Genomic DNA, 25,457 nt, shown 5'->3' with positions numbered 1-25,457 from the left:
AATCTTTCAAGCAGGATAAAAGCATGACGATGTCAGGTGCTACTTAAGTCATGCACATTTCCTCTTCTGAAGCATCCTGAATCTCTCAGCCAGCTGCTCAAGTACCCCGTACTAGGATACAAAATCTGGATTCCGGATACTAGGATTGCAAACTCTGGATTCCAGTCCATTCTTCTGCTAGGTCAGCCCCAAACACTCATGACAAGCACTTTCTGTGTTGCTTGATAGCATCCAGGACCTGTAATTCTACACTTACAGGACTCATACACATGAACCCCCAAACTGCTTCAGATTTACAGGTTATATACCTTATAAACTGAATAACTAAAAAAAGAAACCAAAGGAGGCTGAAAGGAAAACAGGAGAGGAATCCCTTGCAGAAGATTTTCAGGGGTTGAAAATGAGAAGTATTTAATATAATTGGAAGATGATACAGAGGAGCATGTAGAAATGGTTAAGAAAGATGGTTAAGAAAGCTAGGCAGACGTGAAAGCAAGCCTTTGTAACTAATTTAGAGTGCTTGCTTCTTAGATTAGAAACTGTGAGTTGAGATTTTCTTGTTAGCACTATGTGTCAACAAATAACCCTGTAATTTACAGGATTGCTTTTGTTCCTACATCTCTCCAATCCCAACAGAGGATGTCTCAGCTATATTAATGGCAGCATGTTAACTTGCTTCCTCTGCCAGGAACTATGAGTTGTGCTGGGGAAAAAAGGACAAGTGATTGAGCAGGCTGAGAGCAGAAGGGATGTGCCGTGACTTCCCTCCCCAACAGGTCACCTCAATCCATGAATTCAGTGCACAAAGAGCCACAGGGCCCCTTTCATATTTGATCCTGTGTTCCCTGATGCTTCATACAATTTAAAAGTAGATGGAGGAAATGCTGAAAGGGGACAATTGTAGGCTATATGAACCTGAACCAAAACACAATATTTGAATTTCAGGAGACTTTATGCCTCCCTTTATGGCCACTGAAGTCACATGCAGATTAGGCAAATCACACAGTACCTGACCAAAAACCTAACTCTGGTGCCTACTGTGTTTTGGGTGCAATTTTGGTATTTCCAAAAGAAAACCAATCAAAAACAAAACAAAACAAAACAAAACAAAACAAAACAAAACAAAAAAACCCAAAAAACCAAAACCAAACCAAACCAAACCAACAAACAAACAAACAAAAAAACCCCCAAAACCAAAAAACAAAACAAAAAAAATAAAAAACACCAAAACTGCAATCCCTGAAGACCCCATAGATGTGGAGATGAGAAGACAGATTTTACCTGTGAAGTAAACATAAAGGGGGTTGATGTGGCTACGAACTGTGCTACCAACTGCCTGGACACAAACACTTTACAGCTCTAGCTCCTGTGGTCCTCATCCATAAAACGTGGAAATGCTAATGTGTGTTCTCACTGTGGTGTTGCAGCTGTAACAGTAATGGCCCAAAAAGAATAACTAGAATTAGTTATAATGGTGAAATGAATAGTTTTCCTGATATATGGAAGCCATAACAGATTTATGGCTTCTTATTTCTGGGAATTAGGGCTTTCATCTTGAGGAATTATGACTTTACCCACAAATTCTTGAAAGTCATATCATGGAGTTATTTTTATTTGTATTTTCCTACATTTTTACATTCAAATCCTATATTCTTTTGACTTTGCAGTTTCTTATATTTTTCCATTCAAATCCTGTATCTACTGTGTTTATTACTCAGTCCAGAAACCTACAAATATTATCATGTTATTTCTTCTTTTATCACTTTACAAAGACATGAAACCTATATGAGTGTTATGTATTTTGCAGACAAAAATCTAATTTTTTGCAGACAAGAATCTAAATTTATGCAGATTGATATTTGTGGGAGTGCTGTTTAGAAGCCCTAATAAGTTAGCACATCATGTAATAGTTGCAGTTGCAATAACAAAAATTTGAAATCAGAATTGTCTCCAACAGACTGTCAAAGAAAGTGACTTGGATATCACAGGACTGAAATACAAAATAGTCATCTTATTAATGTTATCTCTTGTTATGGAAATGCTTCCATATATCTACTATATCTACTGGCTGATTATTTATATCTTCCATATATCAACTATATCTACTGAAGACATGCCCAGGTGGAGTTTGAAACATTAGCTTGATAAATACATGCAAAGTGTAATGTAATGCTTGTTGGAAATGAACAGTAGTATTTGAAGACTGTGTAAAATGAAAGAGGAAGTATAACAATGGAAGTGGGATGGGTTTTTTACATTTACATGAAAACAAATTATTAGTTATTTTTTATGTATTCAAAGTTTGGGCTTAGCTGATGTATTGTTGATTGGGGAGATGGGTGTCTTTTGGGGTTGTTTTGTTTGGGGCTTTTTCCTTAAGAAAGCCATTTTTTAATGACTTGATCAGAGAGCAAGTTTGGTTTGACAAAAACTTGTCACAAGCCTCGCTCTCACACACCAGTGCTGCAATTGCCAACTGTGACAAAATTCGGCTTCAAAATTTGTATTGAATCTTAATTCTGGTCTTGAGAGAGCCTCTGGTCAGGTGATGTATTGCAAGGAAATAAATCAGAGGTGCTGCCTTCCTGATTTCTCAAAGAAGCTTCTTCAGACCCGTCAGACTGTGCTGCTTTTACAGCCGCTGTGTTAATTTCCACCTTCACTTTTCCATTCCTCCCTATGAGTCATTGATCTTTCTCTTAGACAACATAAATAAATGAAGACCACCTCAACACAAAAGCGTATATTTTATCTGGAAAAAAGCCAGTTTGTCAAGTAAGAACATGCTGATTACAGAATCCTTCGTAAAATAAATCCTCTCTTCCACAGATCTCAGATTTGCCTCTCTGAGGGGCTACATATTATCTTCAGACTAATAAGCATAGGATGACACATTTTAAGACGTAAAATGTTCATGACTTATTACAACACCTGAACTGTGAGCATTGGAGAAAGCACTACCATTTTTTATCTTCTGCCCTCTTCATATTTTTGTGCATACAGACAGCTTTCCTTTAGTACATTACTCTATAGCTTAGAATCTCTCTTCCCCCAAAAGAATAGCTGTCACACCTGTGATGATGGCATCACACCATACACATCTAAAAACAAAAACTCCCTAAAATGCAGAGGAGGAAATTTCTTTAACAGGTTGTAAATAATGAAAGGATTCCAGAGAGAAGGGGTGTAATCTCAAGGTAGCCTAATATTTACCTCTGCACCACCGTTCAGAAATGCCATCCCTTTGGAGGGTTCTGTGGCATTAAATACAGCTTCACAGAGCTAGAGTTTCTGGTCCTACTCTCCATCTTGTCCCTCCATAGTCATGTGCACTCCAGCCACAGAGCTCCTCCAGGCTTGCTTAAAGCCATGGAGAAGACAAATCACTGCAACAGGAAAGGAGCAAAATGTGCATGGATAGGTTGGTGGAAGAATACCTCTGGCTAAGATAATTTCACAAAGAGTTCCTGTCAAGCAATTCAAAGCTAAACGTGCGTCATTTTTGGGAGTTGGGTTTTTTGACTGAGTCATCTAGAGGATATTATCACTCAGAACTACTTGTTCAGCAATGCAATGTGTACAGTAAGTTGAGTTTCCCTGAACATATTTTTTTCTTTTTATAAAATGATCTTTGTATTTCTGAAAAATAAGCTGTAAGGACCAGAAATGACTGTTTCTGAGTACCTATAAATTAGATAAGGAAGAAAGAAATATAATACGTACTGTCAATTCTTAAAATCTTAGCCAAAGTTCTGAGTAATAGGTGCAATATGTCCCCTCATCCAGAGGGGATAATATCTTCATAAATGAAGATATCTTCATAAATGAAGGTATTAAACGGAACTGGGCACAACACTGATCCTGGGGGGACACCACCAGTGACCAGAGGCCAGCTGGATCCAGCACCATTCACCAGCATTCCATCTCCAGGCTATCCAAACAGTTTTTAACCCAGCCAAGAGTGCACCTGCTTCCGCCTTTTCCAGGACAGTGGTGCAGGAGACATTTCCAAAAGGCTTTACTGAAATTGAGGTAGACACATCCACAGCCTTTCACGCATTCACTTAGCAGATCACCTGCTCATGAAAGGAGATCAGGTGGGCCAGGCAGGACATGCCGTTCCTGAACCCCTGCTGGCTGTGCCTGGTCCCCTGTACTGTCCTGTATGTGCCATGTGATCACATTCAAGATGATCTCCATGATCTTCCCTGGCACTGAGGTCTGGCTCACAGGCCTGTACTTCCCTGCATTCATTTTCCTGCCCTTCTTGTGGAGGGACATCACATTAGCCAAACTCCAAATCATCTGGGACCTTCCCAGTTAGATAGAACTGACAATCAGTGATGCAGAGCAGCTTGGCAAGCTCCTTTGCCAGCTCCCTCAGCACCCTTGGATGAATCCCACCTGGTCCCATGGACTTGTGAGTGTCTAAGTGCCTCAGCAGGTCACTGCCTCCCTTCTCCTGGATTGCACAGGGTCTGTTCTGCTCTCTGTCCCTGTCTACCATCTCAGAGGCTGGTTCTCTGAGGATAAAAAGGCCTTTCTGTTGAGGACTGAGGCAAAGAGGGCATTAAGTACCTCAGCTTTTCCTCATCCCTGGTTCCAGTGTTTGCCTCTGCATCCAAAAAAGGATGGAGCTTTGCATTGGTCCCATTTCTATTGATGATGTATTTATAAAAACACTTTGCATTATCTTTCACAGCAGTGGCCAGATTGAGTCCTATTTGAGATTTCACATCAATTTTTTTTCTCTACATGACAGTGAAGTACTTGTACTCTTCCTGAGTTGCCAGTCCCTTCTTCTCAATGTGTGTGTGTATATATATATATATATATATATATATATATATATACACACACATACATGTATACATATGTGTATGTGTGTGTGTCCACATTGTATATGTGCACACATGAATGCAATTGCAACATTTTAGATATGCCTTATAGACCATTATAATCTCCTTCAGACCCTAACTCCAGATATGTAACCCCAATTATCCATAAGAGAAGCCTATAACCTTTATATTTGCTCATTCTCCTTTCTGATCCACAGACATATAGTATCTGTTGTCCTGAATTTGTCTGATTTATTTATACAAGTGGATTAATCCCAGCCCAGCTGTTTCCAGAGTATGTATTGCTTGAAAGCTGTTGCTCTGTTTCAGATCTGAGAAAAAACTGATGGGCCTGAATGTTTGTCTGATTTTGAATATCAACCAGTCTTCAAGAAGAATGCTGCTTCACATATACTGATTTTGATAATAGTGCTGCAGAAGTATTATTTAAGCATCATAAACAGTGTGAGGAAGGATGCCCACACATAAAAAAGGAGGAAATCAAGATGAAAATTCTCCAAAATAGTCTCTATACTTGTGTGTCTCATTGACAGAGGTAGACAGGGTCTAATACTTCATAATATTTAAGTGCTGTTAGGGGACAGCACCTATCAATTAGAACCTAGAAATGTTAACTGGGCTATCCTTCAAAACATTGCCAAGAAGCAAATCAAATAAATATTATCTCATTTTTATGGATGAAAAAGTTGAAACCAAAAGAAATACTGGGAATATGCCTGGACCCAGGCTACAGACAACCCAGCTCAGTACTCTATCCTCCTTTCAGCAGAGCTTGTTGCTTCATTGCAATGGCAGCTCCAAAATTTCTTCAGTTGCAGTACTTTGCATTTGGTAGATCTATAATGTGGGCAGGCACTTGGTGCCTTAGTTTAGAAACCATGTAACAGAGCCCATCTGTTCTCATCACTATTTTTAAAGCAACTTCTCCAGACTCAGGTAGGAAAGTTAAAGCGGAGGTGGATATAATTTCTTGGAAGGCATTCACCTACCCAGACTCTGTGATAACCTCCAGGCTGCTTAGCTTCCTGAAAATACACCAAAAAGTGGAAAAGCAGATGAGAGACTTCATATTAAAATTACCACATATGTACGTTTGCTTCCTTAGAGAACTGCATTCTTCCAATATGATCCACACGCTATATGTTTTTTGCAGCAACAACCATTCCAGAATGACTGGTTGTAAATATCACATAATTTTTAAGTCTCAGTTTAAGGGCAGTAAGAATAGTTTTTGTAAAATGTGTCCTAAAGATACTTCACTTTTCTGCAGCACTGAGTCATCAAGGAGAAGTAAAATTCATAGTGAAATGCAGAGCAATCTCATATGTGCAATTGCAAGTGTAAAAGTTCATCACACTACTCTGCTCATTTGATGACCTTTTCTTAAGTGCTATGTGATCTGCTTTTGCATCTTTCTTGCTTCAAGAAATAGATTTCCCCCCACAGAAATTACATGGTCCCTATCTTTGTATTTACTACCTAGATGGAATTTAAGAAACCTGCTAAACATAGCAAGTGAGCATGCAATACATTTCAGTTATGCTCAGGAATTTCTCACAAAGGTTGGATGAGGAAATCACAGCAGATATTTTTGCATGCTTATTCATTTGACCCATGGATGTTGAGTTTTAAGTATTTTTTTTTTTTAGCTCTTAAAAACCACTACAAATTTTATTTCTTGTACATTATTAGGGAGTTTCCCTCCTGCTAATTCAAAATTAATTTTTCTCAGGGCCTCTTTAACCCTTCTGACAGCTATCTTTTAGCAGTTCTAGAAGTTAAAGCTCTGACTTGCTTCTTAGGGTCCCAACTTTGACATTAAGACTCTCCAGGTATAAGAACCAGAGGTGTTCTTTGAACTAAATATTAGTCACTCTAAGTGTAATTAAAGGATTTGAAACCACTCCTAAACTTGGGCTAAATTTGACAAAACTAAAATTAACAGAAAAGGGAAGCATTCTGCTTCAATGATTTTGAAGCAGAAAAAAACTTTTTTCCTCCTCCCTTTGGAGTTGTAGAAAATTTGTATTAATGGTTAAGTTATTAAACCTCTCAAATGCAATAAAATATTATGAACACTTTCTTTTATTTTAGTCACACAGAAAGGTTTATATAAATATGTTTTGTTCTGTCATTCTTCGATGGTTTAACTAGAAATAAAAAAAAACCCCTAAATCACAGATGAAACCACCCACACCCCCAGGCCCCCTCAGAAATTAGTATATAATCTACTGCTATTTTAGTAAACAAGATGGCAAAAATGTATTTATTGCAGAACCTTCTAGAAACTCAAATAACTATACAAGCATGTATTCTCAGAATTGGAAGATAGGTCTTGCCCAAAATTTTATTTGCTCTTAAATGAGAATGCATTAATCATGCAAAGTTAAAAATTACTCATTCCATTTAAATGAAAAGACCATAGATAACAACAAACAAACCCCTATTTTATGTTTCTTGGAGTCTGTTCCTAGTAGACTAGTTCAGTCCTAAATGATCATATGTTCTTACCTAAGCTGTTCCCATGGGACAAAAGTAATAATTTCTAATGCTTTACTTCAAATTATAGCGCCTCAGTGATCTTAACTCAGAGAGCTGGAGCTGCCTATTCAGCCACCAGCCTCCTAATCACACACCACTTGTTATCACTTCTAGAGGAATCTGGACCACCCTATCCCTGTCCCTCACCATATTATTACAGACTTCTTCACAGAGTCAGTCTTGTTCAGAGCAGCAGACTATTTCTGTTCAGTCAGTCAGTTTGAATGGAAAAATCAGGACTGTTTGCTCTTTTGTCATCTTCCTTCACCTTCTCATTTTGTACACTCCCATTCCTTCAATTCTATACAAAGGGAATTGTCTACCAAAAACAATCCGAGGCTCTTCTTCTCCCCCCATTCCTTTTCCTCCACTACTGAACTGCCATCCTTTTTTAAAATTGTTTTCAAAAAGCCAACAGACACTTAAGCTGATCAGTATTTTTAGTACATGACTTGGCCCACACATCGTTATTTTTATACTGAGATACTCAGAGCAAAGATCAGACCTCTGCTGTAGGAGCACACTAATGTGGACAGCTCAGTCCTTGTGATAATAATTACATCTTTAAATTGGTCAGACACAAGCAGTGGGACATCCTTAAAGCATTGTGTCCCATGTTCTTGTTTATACAGAAAAGCTCAGTTCCTTAAGAGGATTACTTGTTTATATAGCAAAACATCCTGAAGTGCATCAACTACACTAGGAACAACTCAGCTCTGTGAACAGCTTAACCACACTGCTAATATAACTAATGCTACATTAAGCCAAGTTATTGATGATGTGAAAACAATTACGTAAGTATAGTTTTTTTCTTTCACTGCCATTTAAAAAAGAAATCAAACCTGTGCTACAGTAGGTCAACCAAAGTCTAAACTAGCTAGTTTCAGACACAAATAAATAGATATAGCATAAACGCATCAAATGTGACAATTGTAAACATGAATTAATTTCCATAAAGGCAAAAAATCAAAAGGCAAAGAAATATTTTTTAAGAATTATACTTCTTCCAAGTGCATTTCAGAATGAGAATTATAGGACAGTATATTCCTAAAACATTATGGGAATCACTGGCTGTCTCAGTTTGAAAAGGCAGGTGCCTGCTAAGGAGGGCAGGAGCCTCCCCTGAAATGCAAAATGTAAATCTCCTCCCTCCAAATTATTATAGTTTTGAAATTAAGGGGCTCTCAGGCAAGGATATGGAAATAGGAATAACAGTTCTTTACTAGGAAAATTAAAATAAAATTGCAGTTGTACAAAAAAACCTCCAAACCAACAAACTGCAAACACTGACAGAGTCAGAATATGACCTGACACTGTGTTGGTCAGGGTGCTGGTAGCAGTCCAATAAAAAGAGTGGCTGCAGTCCTCCTGGAGTGACAGATGTGGCTCTGTTGAAGCAATGATCCTATGGAAGTGTACAGTTTTCCTCTGAAGGTCCAGTGGTGGTGAGATAGATCCAGTCTTCCTCTGGGAATCTAGTGGAAACAGGCTGCCTCTGGTGTTCCAAATCTCAGAATATATCCAGTCCGGAATGCTTGCCTCCTCCCCCTGGGTGGGGGCATCTCACAAAGGGACGATGTAATTTCATCAGTCATGCAGTGAGCCTCAATGGCCCATTAACAGAAGATATCCCCTGGAGGGAGGATGGGTCATGGAAGAGATAAAGAACACTGCCCCACATGGTTTTAACAGATGGTGATAGAATACATACTTTTGGTTACATCTTGCATTGCAACCTAAGACACTGGCATAACGAACTGATGAAACCTCAAAAATTCTCTGCCCCTCCCCAGGAACAGCAGACCCTAAGCTGCACCAAGGCACATGCTCTGCTTCTTCCAGTGTACAAGATGCAAATTCAAAAGCAGCACACACAACTGAACCTTTGTTCCCATTAAATCCTCGGTGTACATTAAAACACAACAAATTAATGCCAACATTTTGCTCATGTCAAAACCACTCATTACATCTTGCACTGAGACAACCAGTGAAGTCACCATTTAGACATTTTTATGCCTACCCACCCACCCTTAAATTTTTACATGTGAATATTCCTGAACATTGTGGAATAATGACTGTTCTAACACTGGAATAAACTAAATCAAAACCATTCAACAAGCAATCTCATAGCTTGCTTGCTTTCTCTCAGACTTCTCTTCCCATCTTAGGAATGTGAACTGCTCTACCCCATGCCTCACACAATCTTTCAGGCTGAAGTTTCTCAGTCGATAACTTGCCTTTCCTCTCTTAATCTCTCTTCTTGCTTTCCACCATCTATTTTTTAGAACACAAAAAAATAGCTGTAGTGTAAGTGTGACATATGTGGAGCTCTAAAAATAAATTACCATCTCAACTGGTTCTCTAGCAATTTCAAAGTGGTAAAAAACATTCTAAAAATGGTTAATTTTACTTGGGTTTGAGTTGGTGTTTCAATTGGTTTCTGAAAAAAAGATTAATTGCGTAATGGCGTTTTTTGAGCAAAACAATGTATTAAATCAGAGAAAAAACACTGAATATTCAAATTATTCAAGATGTCTTTTTTGCATTTTTTTTTTTTTAGGGAAAGAAAAAGACATACTTTTTCTAAAAGTTTTTTTGCCAAATCCAAGTGTATATGAACACCAGCTTAAGGTATAAGCCCGATTTATGGGGATAAAGTATTCCCACTACAGTACTGTTACCTCTAACAGCTGTTGTAGTGATGAGGAACCAAAGGTCACTCATGGAAAATACAAATTTAGCATCTTATAATCCTAAATCTAGCACATTTTCCCCACATGAATAGACTGCACCAAAAAAAAAAAAAAAAAAAAAAAAAAGAAAGGAAAAAAAAAAAAAAAAAAGAAAAAAGAAAAAAAAAAAAAAAAAGAAAAAGAAAAGCCCAGAGAAAATCCCAAATATATTCCAAAGCAAAGCAAACAAAACAAAAATGACTTACTGTCTTCTTCAACATTTTGACGGCGTAAGGTTTCTGGGTCCCTTTCTGCCTGCATCTGTAGACAATGGATGTAGCCCCACTAAATTTAAAATAATAAAAAAAAATTAAAAAAAAAAAAAAGAAGGAAGAATAGTTGGGTTGTACATACAACTCTTCAAATCTGTCAATAAACAGAGTTGCCTACATTTCTACTCCTCTCAGTTTGGGCAAAATTATCTCACTTTTCCCCAGAGATGCAATAAACCCTCCCCTCCCAAACCCAAGGACTGTCAAAACATCTCTGTGTTTAACCAGTGAACTTCAGCAGTTGCTCAGCCAACAGAAGTTGCAAGAGTTTAATATCCTGCTTGGTCACACCTTTTCTGTCTATGGCAATTCCTGGATGTTTTCTTGGATAATCAAGTGAATACATCTTGCCTTTTTTAAGGCAACACATTTGCAACATTGTTGGGTATTTTTCTAATCACGTAATTGTTGATGACAGCAATGGTGAAATAGAAAATTTTTGCATTACTCCTTGCCCAGTGGACCAAAAAGTCAAATTTAGCACTTTGGGAATACAGCTAGAGAGCAGAATTGAGAGCCCTGCTCAGCTCATGACAGAAGAGGACATGTTAGCTTTGGTAGGCCATAAGCTCTGGCAGCTGAAAGCAGAATCCAGAAGAAAGAAGCAAGAGACAACAAGAGTTCTTGGTGTACTTTGGTATGCAAGCCTGTACCTGTCTGCGTGGGTCTCTGTTAGCTTATAGTTAAGCAATGTTACTAAGGAGCATAGGTATGGTTGTTATGGTAATTATCGCTTAAGCAAGGAGTTATTTTTAGTTACAACTGTAAAGATACAAATACTGAGCTCTGAAATCAATAAATTGGCTTCATGCATCAAGCCATGGTGTCTACATCTCTTTATCAATTACCATCAGCCACCAAATGGAGGAAGCAGCATCTTAGGTTAATTCAGTGGAAACTGGTGGGACTTGTTCACAGCAAAAGCAGACTAGGCTTACATCTTCTGTTTGCTTTCAAGGTGTAGTTACTTGAATGGGTAAAATCTGAGCACTCCTAGCATAAAATTACATCTCTGCTAGATGGAAGGCACTTCTCTGAGTGGGTATTTGAGCTAGATGGTCTCCAGAGCAAGCCTCAACTTGCTGTGCTTTAATTGTTATATTTAGATACCGTGGTATTCTGCCCAAAATGGATGGACTAAAGCACCATCACTGAATTTAAGGCTTTTTTGGAAACTTTCTGCCCTCAGACTCACTCCAAGACTCAGCACTTCTAAGTAGCTGCATATTTTTAAGACAGAGGGGACCGCAGCTATCATGTATGACCTCCTGAACAACCACTGCAGAACTGCACACAGCAATTCTGCAGTGAGTGAATTCTCATGCATACCAGATGTCAAATTGCACTGGAGATCCATCTGAATGCAGAGAAATTCATCTCAGCAAGTCTACAGGAGACAGCCAGAAGCAGCACAATGACAGGAGCAGCTTTTTTTTTTTTTTTTTTTTTTTTTTTTTTTAACAGTAATATGGCATAGCCATGCTTGACTATAGGAATAAAGCTGTGCTGCAAGGTTCATTATTCTAGGTGCTGTACAAAACTGTCATGCGTGTCCTGCAGTTCTCCCTCCTCAGCATGGGCCAGATAGGTGCCAGACAAGGCTCTGAGTAGGCACACCCCTATTTTCAAAAGTACATGAGTGAGCACAAGAACTGGTGTTTGATTGAGAAGATATATTTCAGAATTACTTCTTCATAAGGAAAGGTCACCTGTGAGCAGGGTTATGTAGCTCAGTCATCTGTGGGCTTCTCTGCACCACATATAAATTAATCTTCACTTCATCTCAAATGCTAAAATGATTTGTCGCTCTTTCAAATATATTGATAAATATGTGGGCATATTGAGAGCCTCAATGACTCCCAGAATCATCATTACATTAATTTCATTAGATCCCCTCTCCTTGGCCAAGTCTCCAAAGATTCTACTTAGCAAGAAGAAAAAATTTATCACATTAAAAACCCTCACATCTTTTAAATACAAGAAAAACTGTTCAAAGATAGAATTCTAAGAACGTATTGTGATAAGGTTTATATCTCCAGTATTTCACTGCAGGATTGCAATGGAGATGGCAGTGCATAAATTCCAAATCATTCCTGTACCCTGCTTCACACACAGAGTGCAGTATTAACATTAAACTCATTAGATTACATAAATACTTTCAAACTAGACAGCAAACTTTCTAGAAATTATTGTATTTGGGTGAGGGCAGATTTAGATAAGCTATCCAGCTGATGATCCAAATAAACAGAAGATCATTCCCGTGCAAATATCTTGGTGTTCACTGCTGCTGTGGCAATGGAGGGCAGCCCCTGTCTCTCAGTAAAGCCACTGTCAGTATTTGCATTGGTTTGTAACACCGTGCTGCAAAGTCTTCCATGTAAATAAGAGCCTAGCCACTAGAACACCCCGGATTATTTAACTGGCTTAGCAATGAGATGGACCAGCAAGGATAGACAGCATCACAGCACCTTTAACAGTTCATTAGACTGTACCCAAACCTGGAAAACATGCAGCATAATGCTTGAAAGAGGTGTAAGACAGCCCAGAGAGAGAGTTGAGCAGTTTGGCATCAGGCTCATTAGTCAAGATTCAAAACACAAACTTTTGAAATTATTCTCTATTGTACAGATTTCTGCATATCCCCAGAGTTCTAATTCGGTGTAAAAATGATGATAAGGTATTGCAAGACTTGGGAACATTTGAAAGATTTTGCTTTTGGTTCACATGGCTATGCCCAGCTCTGACAGACATGCTCCCACCAGCCAGGAGATTATATTAGGATAATATTAGCTAACAACCAGCACTGCTTTCCTCTTCTATGCCAGAAACCAGTACAGGAAATCAGGAACTGGATGGCAACCTGCTTAGACCATGTCTGGTGCTAAACATGGCAGAGAGCTATTACTAGTACAGGCCTGATTCTTTTTTTTTTTTTTTTTTTTTTTTTTTTTTTTTTTTTTTTTTTTTTTTTTTTCTGGTAATGGGATATCTTTGCTTCTTCACAGTTTAAAAAAAAAAAAAATGTAGGGAGTATGGTGGGGAGGTGGTGCGAGTAGAAACCAGACTAGGGAACTTAATGTAAATGTGCAAACAGAACTGCCTCATGTAAATCAGGGTGGTTTGCTTTGCTTCTTATTTTGGCTTCCTGCTAGAGCTTGCTGCTGAAGCTTTCTGCTGAATCAATGCATCCAGCTTTCCTTGAAACAGTGTGACTTGGAAGGTCACCAGCTGGAGCAATTCAAGCTTCCATCACCAAAGAGCAGTGGGAAGATTCAGCTGCAAGACTCTCATGTGAAGCTGAAACACTCAGAGAACTTCCAATTGCAACCTCTTGCCCCTACCCTTAGTTTTCCCAACATCAAACGTTGACTGCCATCATCCGGCCTCTCAGAACCTCCTCTGGAATTTGCATCAACTGAAAACTTCATTGATACGTTTGAATACACAAATATAAAGAAACCAGGAATCCTTGTGGCAACATGCCACTTGCCTCCATGGCCAGACATGCAGACTAAGCCTCTCCATGTCCCATTCTCTGCAAGGGGTGTTTCACTTTGTCTGAATGATAAATGTAAATAGTCCTTATAGAAAGAGATCACCAATACTCAATGGTTAAGGCGCTTATTTGATAAGCAGCAGACAAGATTCAAGAGAATATTTAGTCCTACCCTATTAACAGTTTAAATGAGAGAAACTGAGAGGGCCTTGAGCCCAAACAGCTGATAATCACTTGCAGGATTGCTTTGCAAGGTATGACTGACAAGTGAACTGCTACCATTCAGGCTAGAAACCAGAAATCATATCTCCCATATTCCAAATTATTACATACTATATTGTTTTTGCCTATTTAGATTTGATTCTGTCGGCTTCTGTCTCTTTATATTTAGTGAATATATACAAATATATATATCTTTTCATATTTATATACACATTTATATGAAATATTCATTATATATATTTGTCGATGTAAGTGTGCATTTATTTACTTGTAAGAAAATGAGGCTTAAAGGAGCATCCAGCTGCTGTGTTTTTTTCATCTTTGCCTGGAAACAGTCTACCTGAATTCAAAAGATAAATTATTTGAGTTGGCTGGACAAGAAAAATGGGGAAAAAGAAAAAAGAAAGAAAAAAAAGAAAAAAAGAGAGAAAGAATAGTATATTTTTGGAATATGTAGCTGGCCAAGTCAGAGAACAATAATTAAAACTGTTGAAAATATTGTCATTCTCCTTTACTGACATATATGTTTCAACCTGAAAAGCTGCTTCATGATTCTGTTAAAGATTGACTTTTAAAAGCCTAGGTATAAATTTGATCAAGCTAAAGAAGAACAGCAACAACAAGAGGTCATTTTACTTACAAAAGGTCATTTTACGGACATTTTACATGTGAAGATGCCAAACGCTTTACTACAAAAATATGTTTTTTATACTGTTGTGGTTTTGGTTTGCTTATGTGAGTCACAGCACCATTTATGTGATGGTTTAATGTTTGCCAAATTCTGTTTGCTAACTGGGAGATAGGATTCTGGGAGAAAAGGGCAAAACCAGGCTCAACTAAAAAGTAAAATAGATAGATTTTATTCACATACACTAAGAGAAGAAAGCAAGAAAAAAAAAAAAAAAACAACAACAACAAAAAAAACCCCAAACAAACACAAATGAATTTTAAAACCAACCCTTTCTCTTCACAAACAGTTCATTTTCTACAAACAATGTAAAGAGGCAGAACTCAGAACCCCAGGTCAGTATCACTTATAAAACAGTCTTTCATTCAGTCTTTGAGAGAGAGAAGTCTCTCCTGTAGTTTTGGTAACTTTCCACAAGAGAAACAGTCTGCTTGTGGCTTCCAACTGTCACAAAAGCAGCCTGCCCGGGAGCTTCTGCAGTTGTGGCACCTCCCATAACATGTAGCCTTTCCCATGACTACATATGGGCTGTAGACTCACATATTAGGGTGGTACCTTTTAAAAATGAGCAGTTTCAAAGAAAAAGGGGTTTTTTTTCAACTCGGGGAAAAGAGATGTCTTCTCATTTCTTCACTGGTAGAAGGCTTCTTCTTATCTCTCTCTGTTCAACCTCTCATGGGATCCACAAGACCACAGCTACTAATTCAATATTCACTCAGTCTATCACAGATATCTTTGCTCAAATCCACAAATCATCTCCCCAGTTTATATTGTCCACGATTTAAAGGATTATTCTAGCACATTACAGTCTGTTACCATAATCCATAGGAGATTTTCAGCCTAGAACCAAGGCAACTTAAAGACACTCTTCCTTTACTGACTTTGAGATCTCCATATTGTCCCTTTACATGTCTCCACTTTGGCCTTTTTGCTCATTTTTGAGAAGGGTTACAGTTTAAGAAAGTCTCAGTCTGTATCCGGAAAGAGTGAAGGCCTGCCCAGCCTGAGGTAGTCGTGTGATCTCTGCGCAGCAGCCGAGGTGGTTTCCAAAGCCATGCCATTGTGGGGAGGCTGGTGGGCATCTTTTTTACCCACCTTGATCTGCTGGCGTGAGCCTCTAGCAGCTGCTGCAAGACCCAGTGTAGGGTGTGGGAGATCCCATCCTCTGCCTGGGCCAGGAGTGCCGGCAGCCAGGGGGTCAGGGCATGGTCCTGCCACGGCCTGGCCCCGATCTCCACTGCAGCGCCAGACATGTGGCTGGCCCTGCAGAACTGCAGTGCTGCTGAACTGCAGCCCTGAACTGCAGCCCTGAACTGCAGCCCTGAACTGCAGCCATGCAAACTGCAACCCTGCAAACTGCAACCCTGCTGAACTGCAGCCGGGGATCAGGGGCTCCGCTGGCCCTGCCTCCTCTGCGGTCAGGGCTCTCGGAGACCCGGCCAGGCCCTGGACACCCCGGGTCAGAGGGGCCTCAGCCGGGCTCGCCTCAGCCACAATGCTACCAGGTCGCCAGGCAGCGGGAAAGTCTCAAACCCAGCCTCAGCTTATATGGGTATTACCAAAAGTTGCATTCTGTTTTCTGAGTGGTCAGAACTACATTTCAACCCAAAACCTGACATCTGATAGGTCCTTGTCCTTTCTAAAGAATTCTGAGGTCCTAGCAAAGCGATTTTCTCTTAACCAAAAAAACCCCAAAACCAAACTGTATTTACCCACCACATATATACATATATGTATGCATGTATTGAAGTTAGAAAAAACCCTGAAAATAATGTATACATCTTAACTACTTGGTCATAATGGACAAAAAACCACTCACTTTTGTGAGGCCACCTACAATGAAGACAAGAATGATGCCACCTACAATGAACACATAAGAAAGCTCATTATGTCCTGTGCATGGAACGTGTGACAGCTGAGGCACACAGAACTCAGTATTAGCAGCGCAGAAATAGTTTTCCTGAAGTACAAATACTTCAGTGACACAATAAATTCACTCACCCATCAGTCAAGCTACATAAGTATGTATCACTAAATACATCAAAACAGACTAAAATTCAATCACTGACCTCTGCATGTGTGCTGTCTAACACACGAATTTGAAAAATGCTTTTTAAATACTTAAAATGTGCTAAACCTTCTGCCCCCTTCTCATCCACCTCTCAATGTACAATTGGTTAGCAGTCTGGATTATTTTTTTTCTTATTCTCAGGTGTTATTGAGTTTCCAATCATTTCAGAAGGACACTGTTTTGAACGTTGGGCAGCAGCACCACTGTGCTAAGACTGTAAGACTAAGAGAAAAGGCATGGCCACAACTTCAAATACGTGCAGTCAAAGACAGTAACGTCAGCACACATGGGAGGAAGGCAGGGACGCCCAGGAGGGGTATTAAGGAGGTGGAAGTGATACGCAGAATTTGCACATAAAGGAGAAAATGGAATTTTCAGGATTCTGCAGTGAAGCCTGGCAGAGAGAGAAAATACAAAGAAAAGACAGAATTTGACCCAATTTGAAAAAAGCATTTCTTCCCTTAAACACACAAAAAGCTTGTGCCTCTGAAACAGGAAAGGCAACCAAAATGAAACAGCCATATGCTTATTTGGCCACAGATAGGTAGTAAAAGTAAATTCTTGAGCTGCAGTTTTAAAAATAACACTCATTGGCAGTAATTTCACTGTAAGAAGGAAATTTGGCCTTTTCAAAAGTAGGTCAACATGCCCACTCATGCCCACTCATCCTGGCTTTTATAATGCCTTTGAATCAACTCATTACAAATACAGTCCTCAATGTAATTTCCTGTAAATTTAATTTGGATTAAATTTCTTAAGTTCTGAATTGATCTTTTTAAAATAAATTAGTTTGTGTTTCATGCAGTCAAACAAAAATTACACAATCAAGTCTGTCCAATAAAAACAGGTGAAAGAATGACTGGTCCCAAGAAAACTGTACCTGGTACAAAGCCATGGAAATCTGTGCTGCCAAAACTGCAGTAAAAGATCAAAGTCCATTACAGGTTTTCCACAAAAATATACAGATTTCTTTGTATGGTTTACAGAAATATAAAGTTAAAGCATATTAATTTACTTTTTCTTAGATATACACTAAAAGGCCAAAAATTAATTTATATAAATTAAATTACTGTTCCTAGACTTCAAAATTAAGCATCCTGTTTGAAGCTAAAAGACTGGACAGAAAAAAAAATCTATTAACAGTGAGAGGAATTAAAATTAGTTTAAAAGTGAGTATTCCATGTAATTATTAACATCGACTTCACTTTAAAAAGTACATACATGTAGATTTTGAAATTCTCATAACTTGCATTTCATTTAGAAATATTATACACACTCTTTCTACAGTAATCTGACAAACAATTCTTAAATTAGTCTAATCTAATCTCAAAGCTTCTTCTAATGGTCAACATCTACTTACACAGCACTTGCAGGCAATTGCAAGCAACTGCAGCCCTCCCTTTCCCCTCATTATTTCACAACTTGCAAACAGAATGGAAAATTTCTCAAACATATAATTCAAGAGCAGCAAAAAGCCTTGGATCCCACATTCTGGACAGTTTGACTTTTAGAACGAAAACACCCATGCATTTTCAGATTTTTGGGTTTGTTTTTTTATTTTATTTTTAGCTGCTGAGCAGATTTTCTAATATTTGAGGTGAAAGGACTTTTAGCAATTGTTCAGGTTGGCCTGCAAAGGCAATGCAATGGTCCAACGTGATATTTTTTATACTCAGCCTTCACTGTGTTCAGCAGATAAAAGGAGCCTTACAGAAGCACAACAAAAGACATACACCATTAAAAAAGCCCAAACTATAATCAAACTAGTGCTTGCCAATAATCTTGAACCTGTAGCTGCCACAGATAATGATTTGTAGAATTGTAATTCTTTAGACATGGGGTAGGTTGGCTGGTAAAATACTAATTGAAATGCAGTAGTTCAAGCCACTCCTGCTGTGGTGGCTGGACCAGCAGCTAGTAATTCCTGCTGGGACTGCAAGAGCATATTTCTAACTTGCTTCCAGTGGGGCTCCTCCCTCAAGTATTGCAAGAAATTTATAGAAAAAGACTTATCTATCTCACAGAGAGGCCAAACATATTGCTACACCTGGCACTAGTGTCTTTTTAAACCACAGGAATTCAGTTAGGAGTCACATTAGCTGCATTCTTTCATATCCATATTAACATTAGATAATTTCCCCATCAAATGCTACTTTTTAAATTTCAGTTTAGCTGAAAACTGAGGACAAGAAACAGACCATCAGCACTGAGTCTGGCTTCCCTGCCTTTCACTGAGTGGAAATAGCTGACCCAAACTTACTAAAAGAGCAAGAATCATTATCTCAAGCATTAATTTGAAGGCACAGAAACAAAACTCAAAGTACACTTAATTCCAGAGGTCACTGCTGTAGTGTGTGTACATTGTTACCCTTGGAGTGACCCAACTTTCTGAAATTTGGGCTCCTAAAGAAAACTTCAGATATGATTGCTGAAATGCAGATACGATGTGAAGAGTACACTTCCTACAGCACTGTGTAAGAAAAATGTATAGAAAACACATTCATAATTTCTTTTTTTTCCTTTAGTCCCTCTAATATGTTGGGTCAGAACACACATTGGAATAGGTCTATCTCTAAAATAGCATGAGAATTCTCAGTAGGAAACCAAATTTCTTTGCTACCGAGTCAGAAAAAACATGTCATTTAAACTTGGATGAAACTGAAGTTATACGACTAGGGAGTTGACTTTTCAACATGAAGATCTTGCAGTCCAACAGACGCAGAAACTGATCTTGAGTATTTTATTTGGAAATCAGTTTTCCTTGAGAAGTGCTCTTCTCTTTTCAGGGACTGGCGTGTTCTTAGCTACCCATGTTTAAGCAATTCAGTGAAATGAGGAGAACACAGAAAAGAAGGCAGAAGAGTAGACCAAGAGAAGCCATGCATGGTTTTGTCCTTGGTACTGAACTTTGGACACAGCGGGGCAAATTTTCCAACACGTGCTTACACTACCTGTGCAACTTGCAGACTCAGATCCTTGGACTGGCAGTCTCAAGCATTTTCTCACAGCCACAGATGCTGTGCACAGGTACGGCCTGACTGGCCCTTCCGAAGTCACACACAAAGCCTGACAACTGAAATCATCCAGTGAACTCACCCCTCCTGAGAATATATATGCCTTATTTAAAGCACCATTTCAACCTCTATCTCATAAGCAGCACTTCCTCCCTTAAAAGATACTAATGAAGAATAACCATTATTTATTTAAACTTAATGGAGAGTGAATGTGAGGAGAAGAGTCCTGAGCAGTAAAAACTGTAAAACCTCCTGTGTTGCAAACCCTTCCTTCCTGGGCCATTGCAGAATTACCTGTCTGGGTATTTTTCCTGGTGACTTGTTTCCTTCATCAAGAAGTGTTTTAAACACTCTGTACCATGAGCAGGTGTCAACACCATTGCTTACTGCTCTTCATGACAATCCCCAGACGCAGGAGGCAGACTGGCCTTTACACTAAATAACAACCTGTGGCAGTATGAACACCCTCACACATTGACTCTGATTCCCCCGGTCAAGGGAAGGGAAGCTGTGTGGAGGTTATGGACTTCTAACAACTTGCTATGTAGGAAAGTTACTATTTGAAATCAGACAGGGAAAAATTAATGGCTATTCCTGTCTGCACATTTAAATCTAGCTTTGAACAAACTTTACAAATTTGGGCCTAGTCATTTTGGGATTCTGAAAGCTCTTGTGTCCATGTGTATCCTTAATAGCCCTCTTTTTGTTAGGCTACACAGCTTTCTCCCTGGATGTTTGTGTTGTGCTGAATCATCAATTCCTATGCAGTGTCTTCTCTGAAATAAATTGCTTTTGCCAAGAAGTTTATGTTCAGTGCCAGCCCAGGATCCCTTAGCACAAGACAACAAGCAAAATCCTAATGTATATCAGATTCCAAAGTTATTGAGGTTTTTTTTAGGTACAATGTATATTTTCTTTAATCCTGACAGGACAGACATTTCTAATCATAAGCTATAAGACTGAAAGCCAGGCAATACAGAAGAGTTTGGAGGAATGTATAATAGTTTGCCAATTCTTCCTAAATTAACATGTTTATAACATTTTGTGTATTCTGATCACAGTTACATATATTCTCATAAGATATACTGAAATAGCTGATTTTCCATAATAGATAGCTCTTTTAATCTGTTATTTCCAGTATTCTTTTAACAGTCAGAAAACCCAATTTGCCATTATCACAACAATAACCTGCAGACAACACTTGGTTGTAATTTTACTGCATTAACAAAGCTACAGAAAAAAGATGAAGCTGCAGCAGAGACACTGTTACTACTTATAAAACAGAAAAAAGTCTTGAGGAAATGAAGAAGATGGCATTAGGGCACATATTCTGGTGCAAGTTTTGTCAGTGGGGTTTATTTACATCAGAGTGATAGGGTTTGAAATCCTGGAAAGTCTGGTGACCAAATGTCAACTTACTGCAAGCACAGGGGAGGTTTCAAGTCAGGTCCTGTCTTCCAAAACTGCAAAGAACAACCCTTCCAACTTCAGTTGTGGTGGTGGGAAAGACCGAAGTAAGTCTAGACCTTCCTTAGATGCGGGATTTCTTCCACATACACAGAGAAACAATGCTGTGTCAGTCCTCAGCTACCCTGCAGATGCCATGGAGCCCTCCCTACCACCCACCCTGGTGCCAGGCACAAAGTGGGCAGGAAGCTGAGATCACCACACCTTCCTTCTCAGAGACACATGCATAGTATGCAGGACTGCAGTGGATTGTTCTTGGCTGTCAGGTACCCTCCAAGTTGCTCCATCACTTCTAGTCCATCAACAGGATTAGGGAGAATATGGTGGGGAGTTTGACAGAAAATATTTTAGGTTGAGATGGGACAGAGATATCCCTTACCAATTAATAACATGGGCAAAACTGACCCGGCTCAGTGAAAGTAATTTTAATTATTGCCAATAATAACTGAGTGTAAACTGGAAAGAAAATCTTATGTCAGAACATATTTTAATCATATTATATTCAGGCTTGGATGGAAATGTTGTGCCTTTCTGGTGTAATTATTTACATGGCTTTTAGTTTACACTGTTGTGTACAGCACAAGTTGAAGAACATTAATGCTGCACAGGGCATTGTGGGAAGAGGAGAGATGGTCTCACTGTCCACTGGACATGCAGAACCCACAGAAACATGGAGCAAGCAGGCAGTGTGTGGCTGGGTTTAGCCCATGAGCTCTGAAGATATCCCAAATGTATCTCAGGGAAATAAAAATACCAACAACAAAGCCACCACCACCAAAAAAAAAACCCCAATCAACCAAAGTCAGTCACAGCGTGTGCATTCAATTCCAGAAGTTCTGTATTTCAGCTGTCCAACAATATTTCTGCTCATTTGTTTTCCCTGCTGTGTTGCTTGCTCTTTCTGGTTTTGGTACTTTATACCTTGGCCACAGAGTTTGAAAAGAGTGGTTTGTGCTGCTTGTGTGAGATGGAAGGCACCAGGCACAACAGAGGCCATGGGTAGTAAGATGGGAGGCCCTAGGAAGGATTTTGTGAAGCAGATAAATGTTACAAGACAAGAAGAACAGAATCAGCAGAATCAAATACTTCTCATGGTAAAGCTGTGGCCTGTGTCTGTTTTCACTTTCAGAGTTTTGTTTTTTCTTACTTGTAGCACTGCATTGTGAACACCTGACTTGGCTGAGCTCATCTGACCTTAGAACTGCTGGGCAAGAAGATGCAGAAAGGCTCAGGAGTGACTCCCAGACACTTGTGCCATCTAACCTTCAGCACAAGGACCTCTGACATGATCTTCAGCAGCTTCAATTCAAAGTTAGAGGAAAGTCTCTTGCAAAGCCTCCTTCCAGCTCCATCTTTAGAAGTGCTGTCAGCAGGGACTCTCATTTCTGGAGCTGTGAAGGTTAACAAGTCTGAGCTTACAGTTTGCAGTCTGACTGACTCCCCCACATTCCCTCCTGAAAAGCATTTATGCAATTGAGAGTTTAGTGTGCTCACATCTTCTCCAGAGCTTCCTGTAATATTAAGATAGAAGTTTTGGCTTCTAGAGCTAAATGAAGCCCCCAGCCCTTTCTGCATCAAATATAAGTTCAATTTCCAAAACTGAAGCTCTTTCTTTCCTGCATCAGCTGTCACTTGGAGCAATAAACTTTATAAAAAATCCATTTGTTCTAGGAAAGGCTTCCTGTGTCTCAGTCCAATGGACTCCACCAAGTCCATACTCACTTGCCCATAGTCAGTCTGAGGGATTGCAGCTGAAAAATATGATATTCCTCCCAGAAGTTTCCTTTTTCAGCACTCCGTGATGAACACCACCAACTCACCAGGCAAGTGCATGTACACTGAATTGTTTTAATGAAAGTGTCACCACTACTCAATGCTTGAAATAAAGGAACTCTTTTCTTTAATATGAAACTATTGATTTCAAGGAGAAGATTCTAGAACTTCTATTCCATGAACATTTTTTATCTTTTCATTAGGTTCTCTACACCAGTCACTGATCAAGTCAGTGTTTAACTGGTGATGCTAGAGAAAGGCTGTAGTTTCCATTTTTAAAGGACTGAGGCTTTTTAGCTGTCAGAGCTGCTTTGTAATCCAGAATAATGAATCTCATTTAATGTGTGTCAGTCTCTCTCTCTGTGTACTTCTCTACGTAAAGAACTCAGCACTGTCTTGTAATAGATGTTTGGAAATAAATGACTTCTTTCATGTTCTACCCATCATACTGAAACTTCAAGCACAGCATACTCCAATGACATACCTGAAGGCTGTCATTTTCAAACTGTACTGGAATGTAAAATAGAATTGCAGTTTGGAAGCATTTGAGACATAGTCTGTACAGGAATTACAGATTCACATTTGTAAAACATGTTTTTTAAAAGGTTTTGTGTGTACCTTTGGAGTGACTTAAAACAAAACATGCAGGCAATTATGCCCATGCACCCATTCATGCTCTTGTAAACCTGTGGGTGACAGCCATGCAGATCAGTTGTCCTGGGGTGGAAGTGCCAGGAGTGGATGGTGTGTGCTCTGCACAGCAGAGGTCCCCTGCAGGCAGAGCTCCAGCATCCACATCAGCCACAGCATGGAAAAGGTTTGTGGTACACCAGCAGCGAGGAAGGTTTGGATATAGAACTTCAAAGATCTTCTGTTTGTCAGACCAGCAGGTTCTTCTGAGTCCCTCAACACTACTTTGTGTGCCCACATCTCTCTTTGTGTCCCTGGAACCACCTTCATGTCCCTACACTCTCTTTTCTGTCCTTGCACATCACATTTTGTCCCTGAACATCCCTTTGTATCCCTGCACACTACTCTGTGTCCCTGGAAACTACTCTGCGACCCTGCACTTTCCTTTGTGTCCCTGCACACCCATCTGTGTCCTTGCATGTTATTTTGTGTTTCTGCAAACCCCTCTGTGTCCCTGCATATCTCTTTGTGTCCCTGCAGATCCCTTTGTGCCCTGAAGATTGGGTGCCACACTGACATGCAGAACACTCTCCTTTGAATAAGAACCAAGCTGTGTACATCATGTATTTCTGCCACCCCTTCACACAATTTCCTTTCTTGATGGCTGGAGAGGGAACACCCTTATTGAGATCTCATGTGAAGTCCAACTCCACAAATTTAGCTTTACAGGTGTCAAAATGCTGCTTCTGGGCTTGAATTGGATTTGGCTAAATTTATCCAAAATTGAAGAATTATTTTTTGAAGATTTAACTGAAGATGCACAAGACTCATGGTGATCATACACCAAGGCTCATACACCATCCCTCTAGATGGTTAGTTATGCTTCAACAATATCTTCTGTCCAGGTATCTAGTCAACAATGTTTTTATCTGGCAAAATGTATGGCTATATCAATGCCATAAAGAATTTTAGTAATTTTGTGCTCTCTAAAGCTCTAAAAATGGAGGCGAAATATAACAATTTTAAAGTATTTGATACATCCTGAAAAAAAAAAATTGAGGTTCACTATATTGCTGATAAGTTTATCCATATTTTTATCCAGAAGAAATGTTTCCTTATTCCTTCATCTGAATAATTTTCTTTTTGAAAATAAATTTTTTCCCCACTGACTTAATAACAAACCTGTTGGCAATGGCAATTTGTGAATTCTGTTAGGAAACAAATGCTTCTAATAAAACAACACTAATGCTTGTTAAACCTTGAGTACACTCGCAAACTTGAGAAACTGTTGCAAGCATATAAGTACCAGCAATCTGTGTAGGACTATGTCTTGTCTTGACAAAAAACCAAATAGTTATGTCTGACAAAATATTAATCACTGTGGCTAAACAATCCTTGCCCTTTTGTGGTGGTTTAGCATGAATGTGAAAAGTTTTTTTTCCTAAGGAAGTTCTAGCATGGATTGTGATTGACAGCTTGGCTGGCGAATGGGAGTGTTTCTACATCTCTGGAAACAGAGTCTTGAATCAGAAATCCCAAGTGGCTCATCCCTTTCCTTTTCCAGCTGGCAAGGAGGTAACATCACCTGGTGAGTCAGGGTTCAGGCTGGGCCCCCCAGGGCCAGGCTTGGCCGATCCACGGGGGATGGCCCTGCCTGTGGGAGAGTGGTTGAGGCTGGCCGTGTCCCCTCTG

At 39.3% G+C, this 25,457-nt stretch overlaps 1 protein-coding gene across 1 annotated transcript in view; it reads right to left on the bottom strand.

The window, feature by feature from the left end:
• The window catches only part of CAMK4 (calcium/calmodulin dependent protein kinase IV), a 147,171-nt gene that overhangs the window by 72,451 nt on the left and 49,263 nt on the right, over nt 1–25,457 (bottom strand). The window contains exon 2 of the mRNA XM_066339871.1: nt 10,339–10,417. Coding sequence (XP_066195968.1) covers nt 10,339–10,417 — 79 coding nt within the window. The remainder of the gene's footprint in view (nt 1–10,338; nt 10,418–25,457) is intronic.

This window comes from Sylvia atricapilla, chromosome Z, assembly GCF_009819655.1.
Source record: "Sylvia atricapilla isolate bSylAtr1 chromosome Z, bSylAtr1.pri, whole genome shotgun sequence".
NCBI lineage: Eukaryota > Metazoa > Chordata > Aves > Passeriformes > Sylviidae > Sylvia > Sylvia atricapilla.
This window is presented reverse-complemented; position numbering and strand designations above follow the sequence as displayed.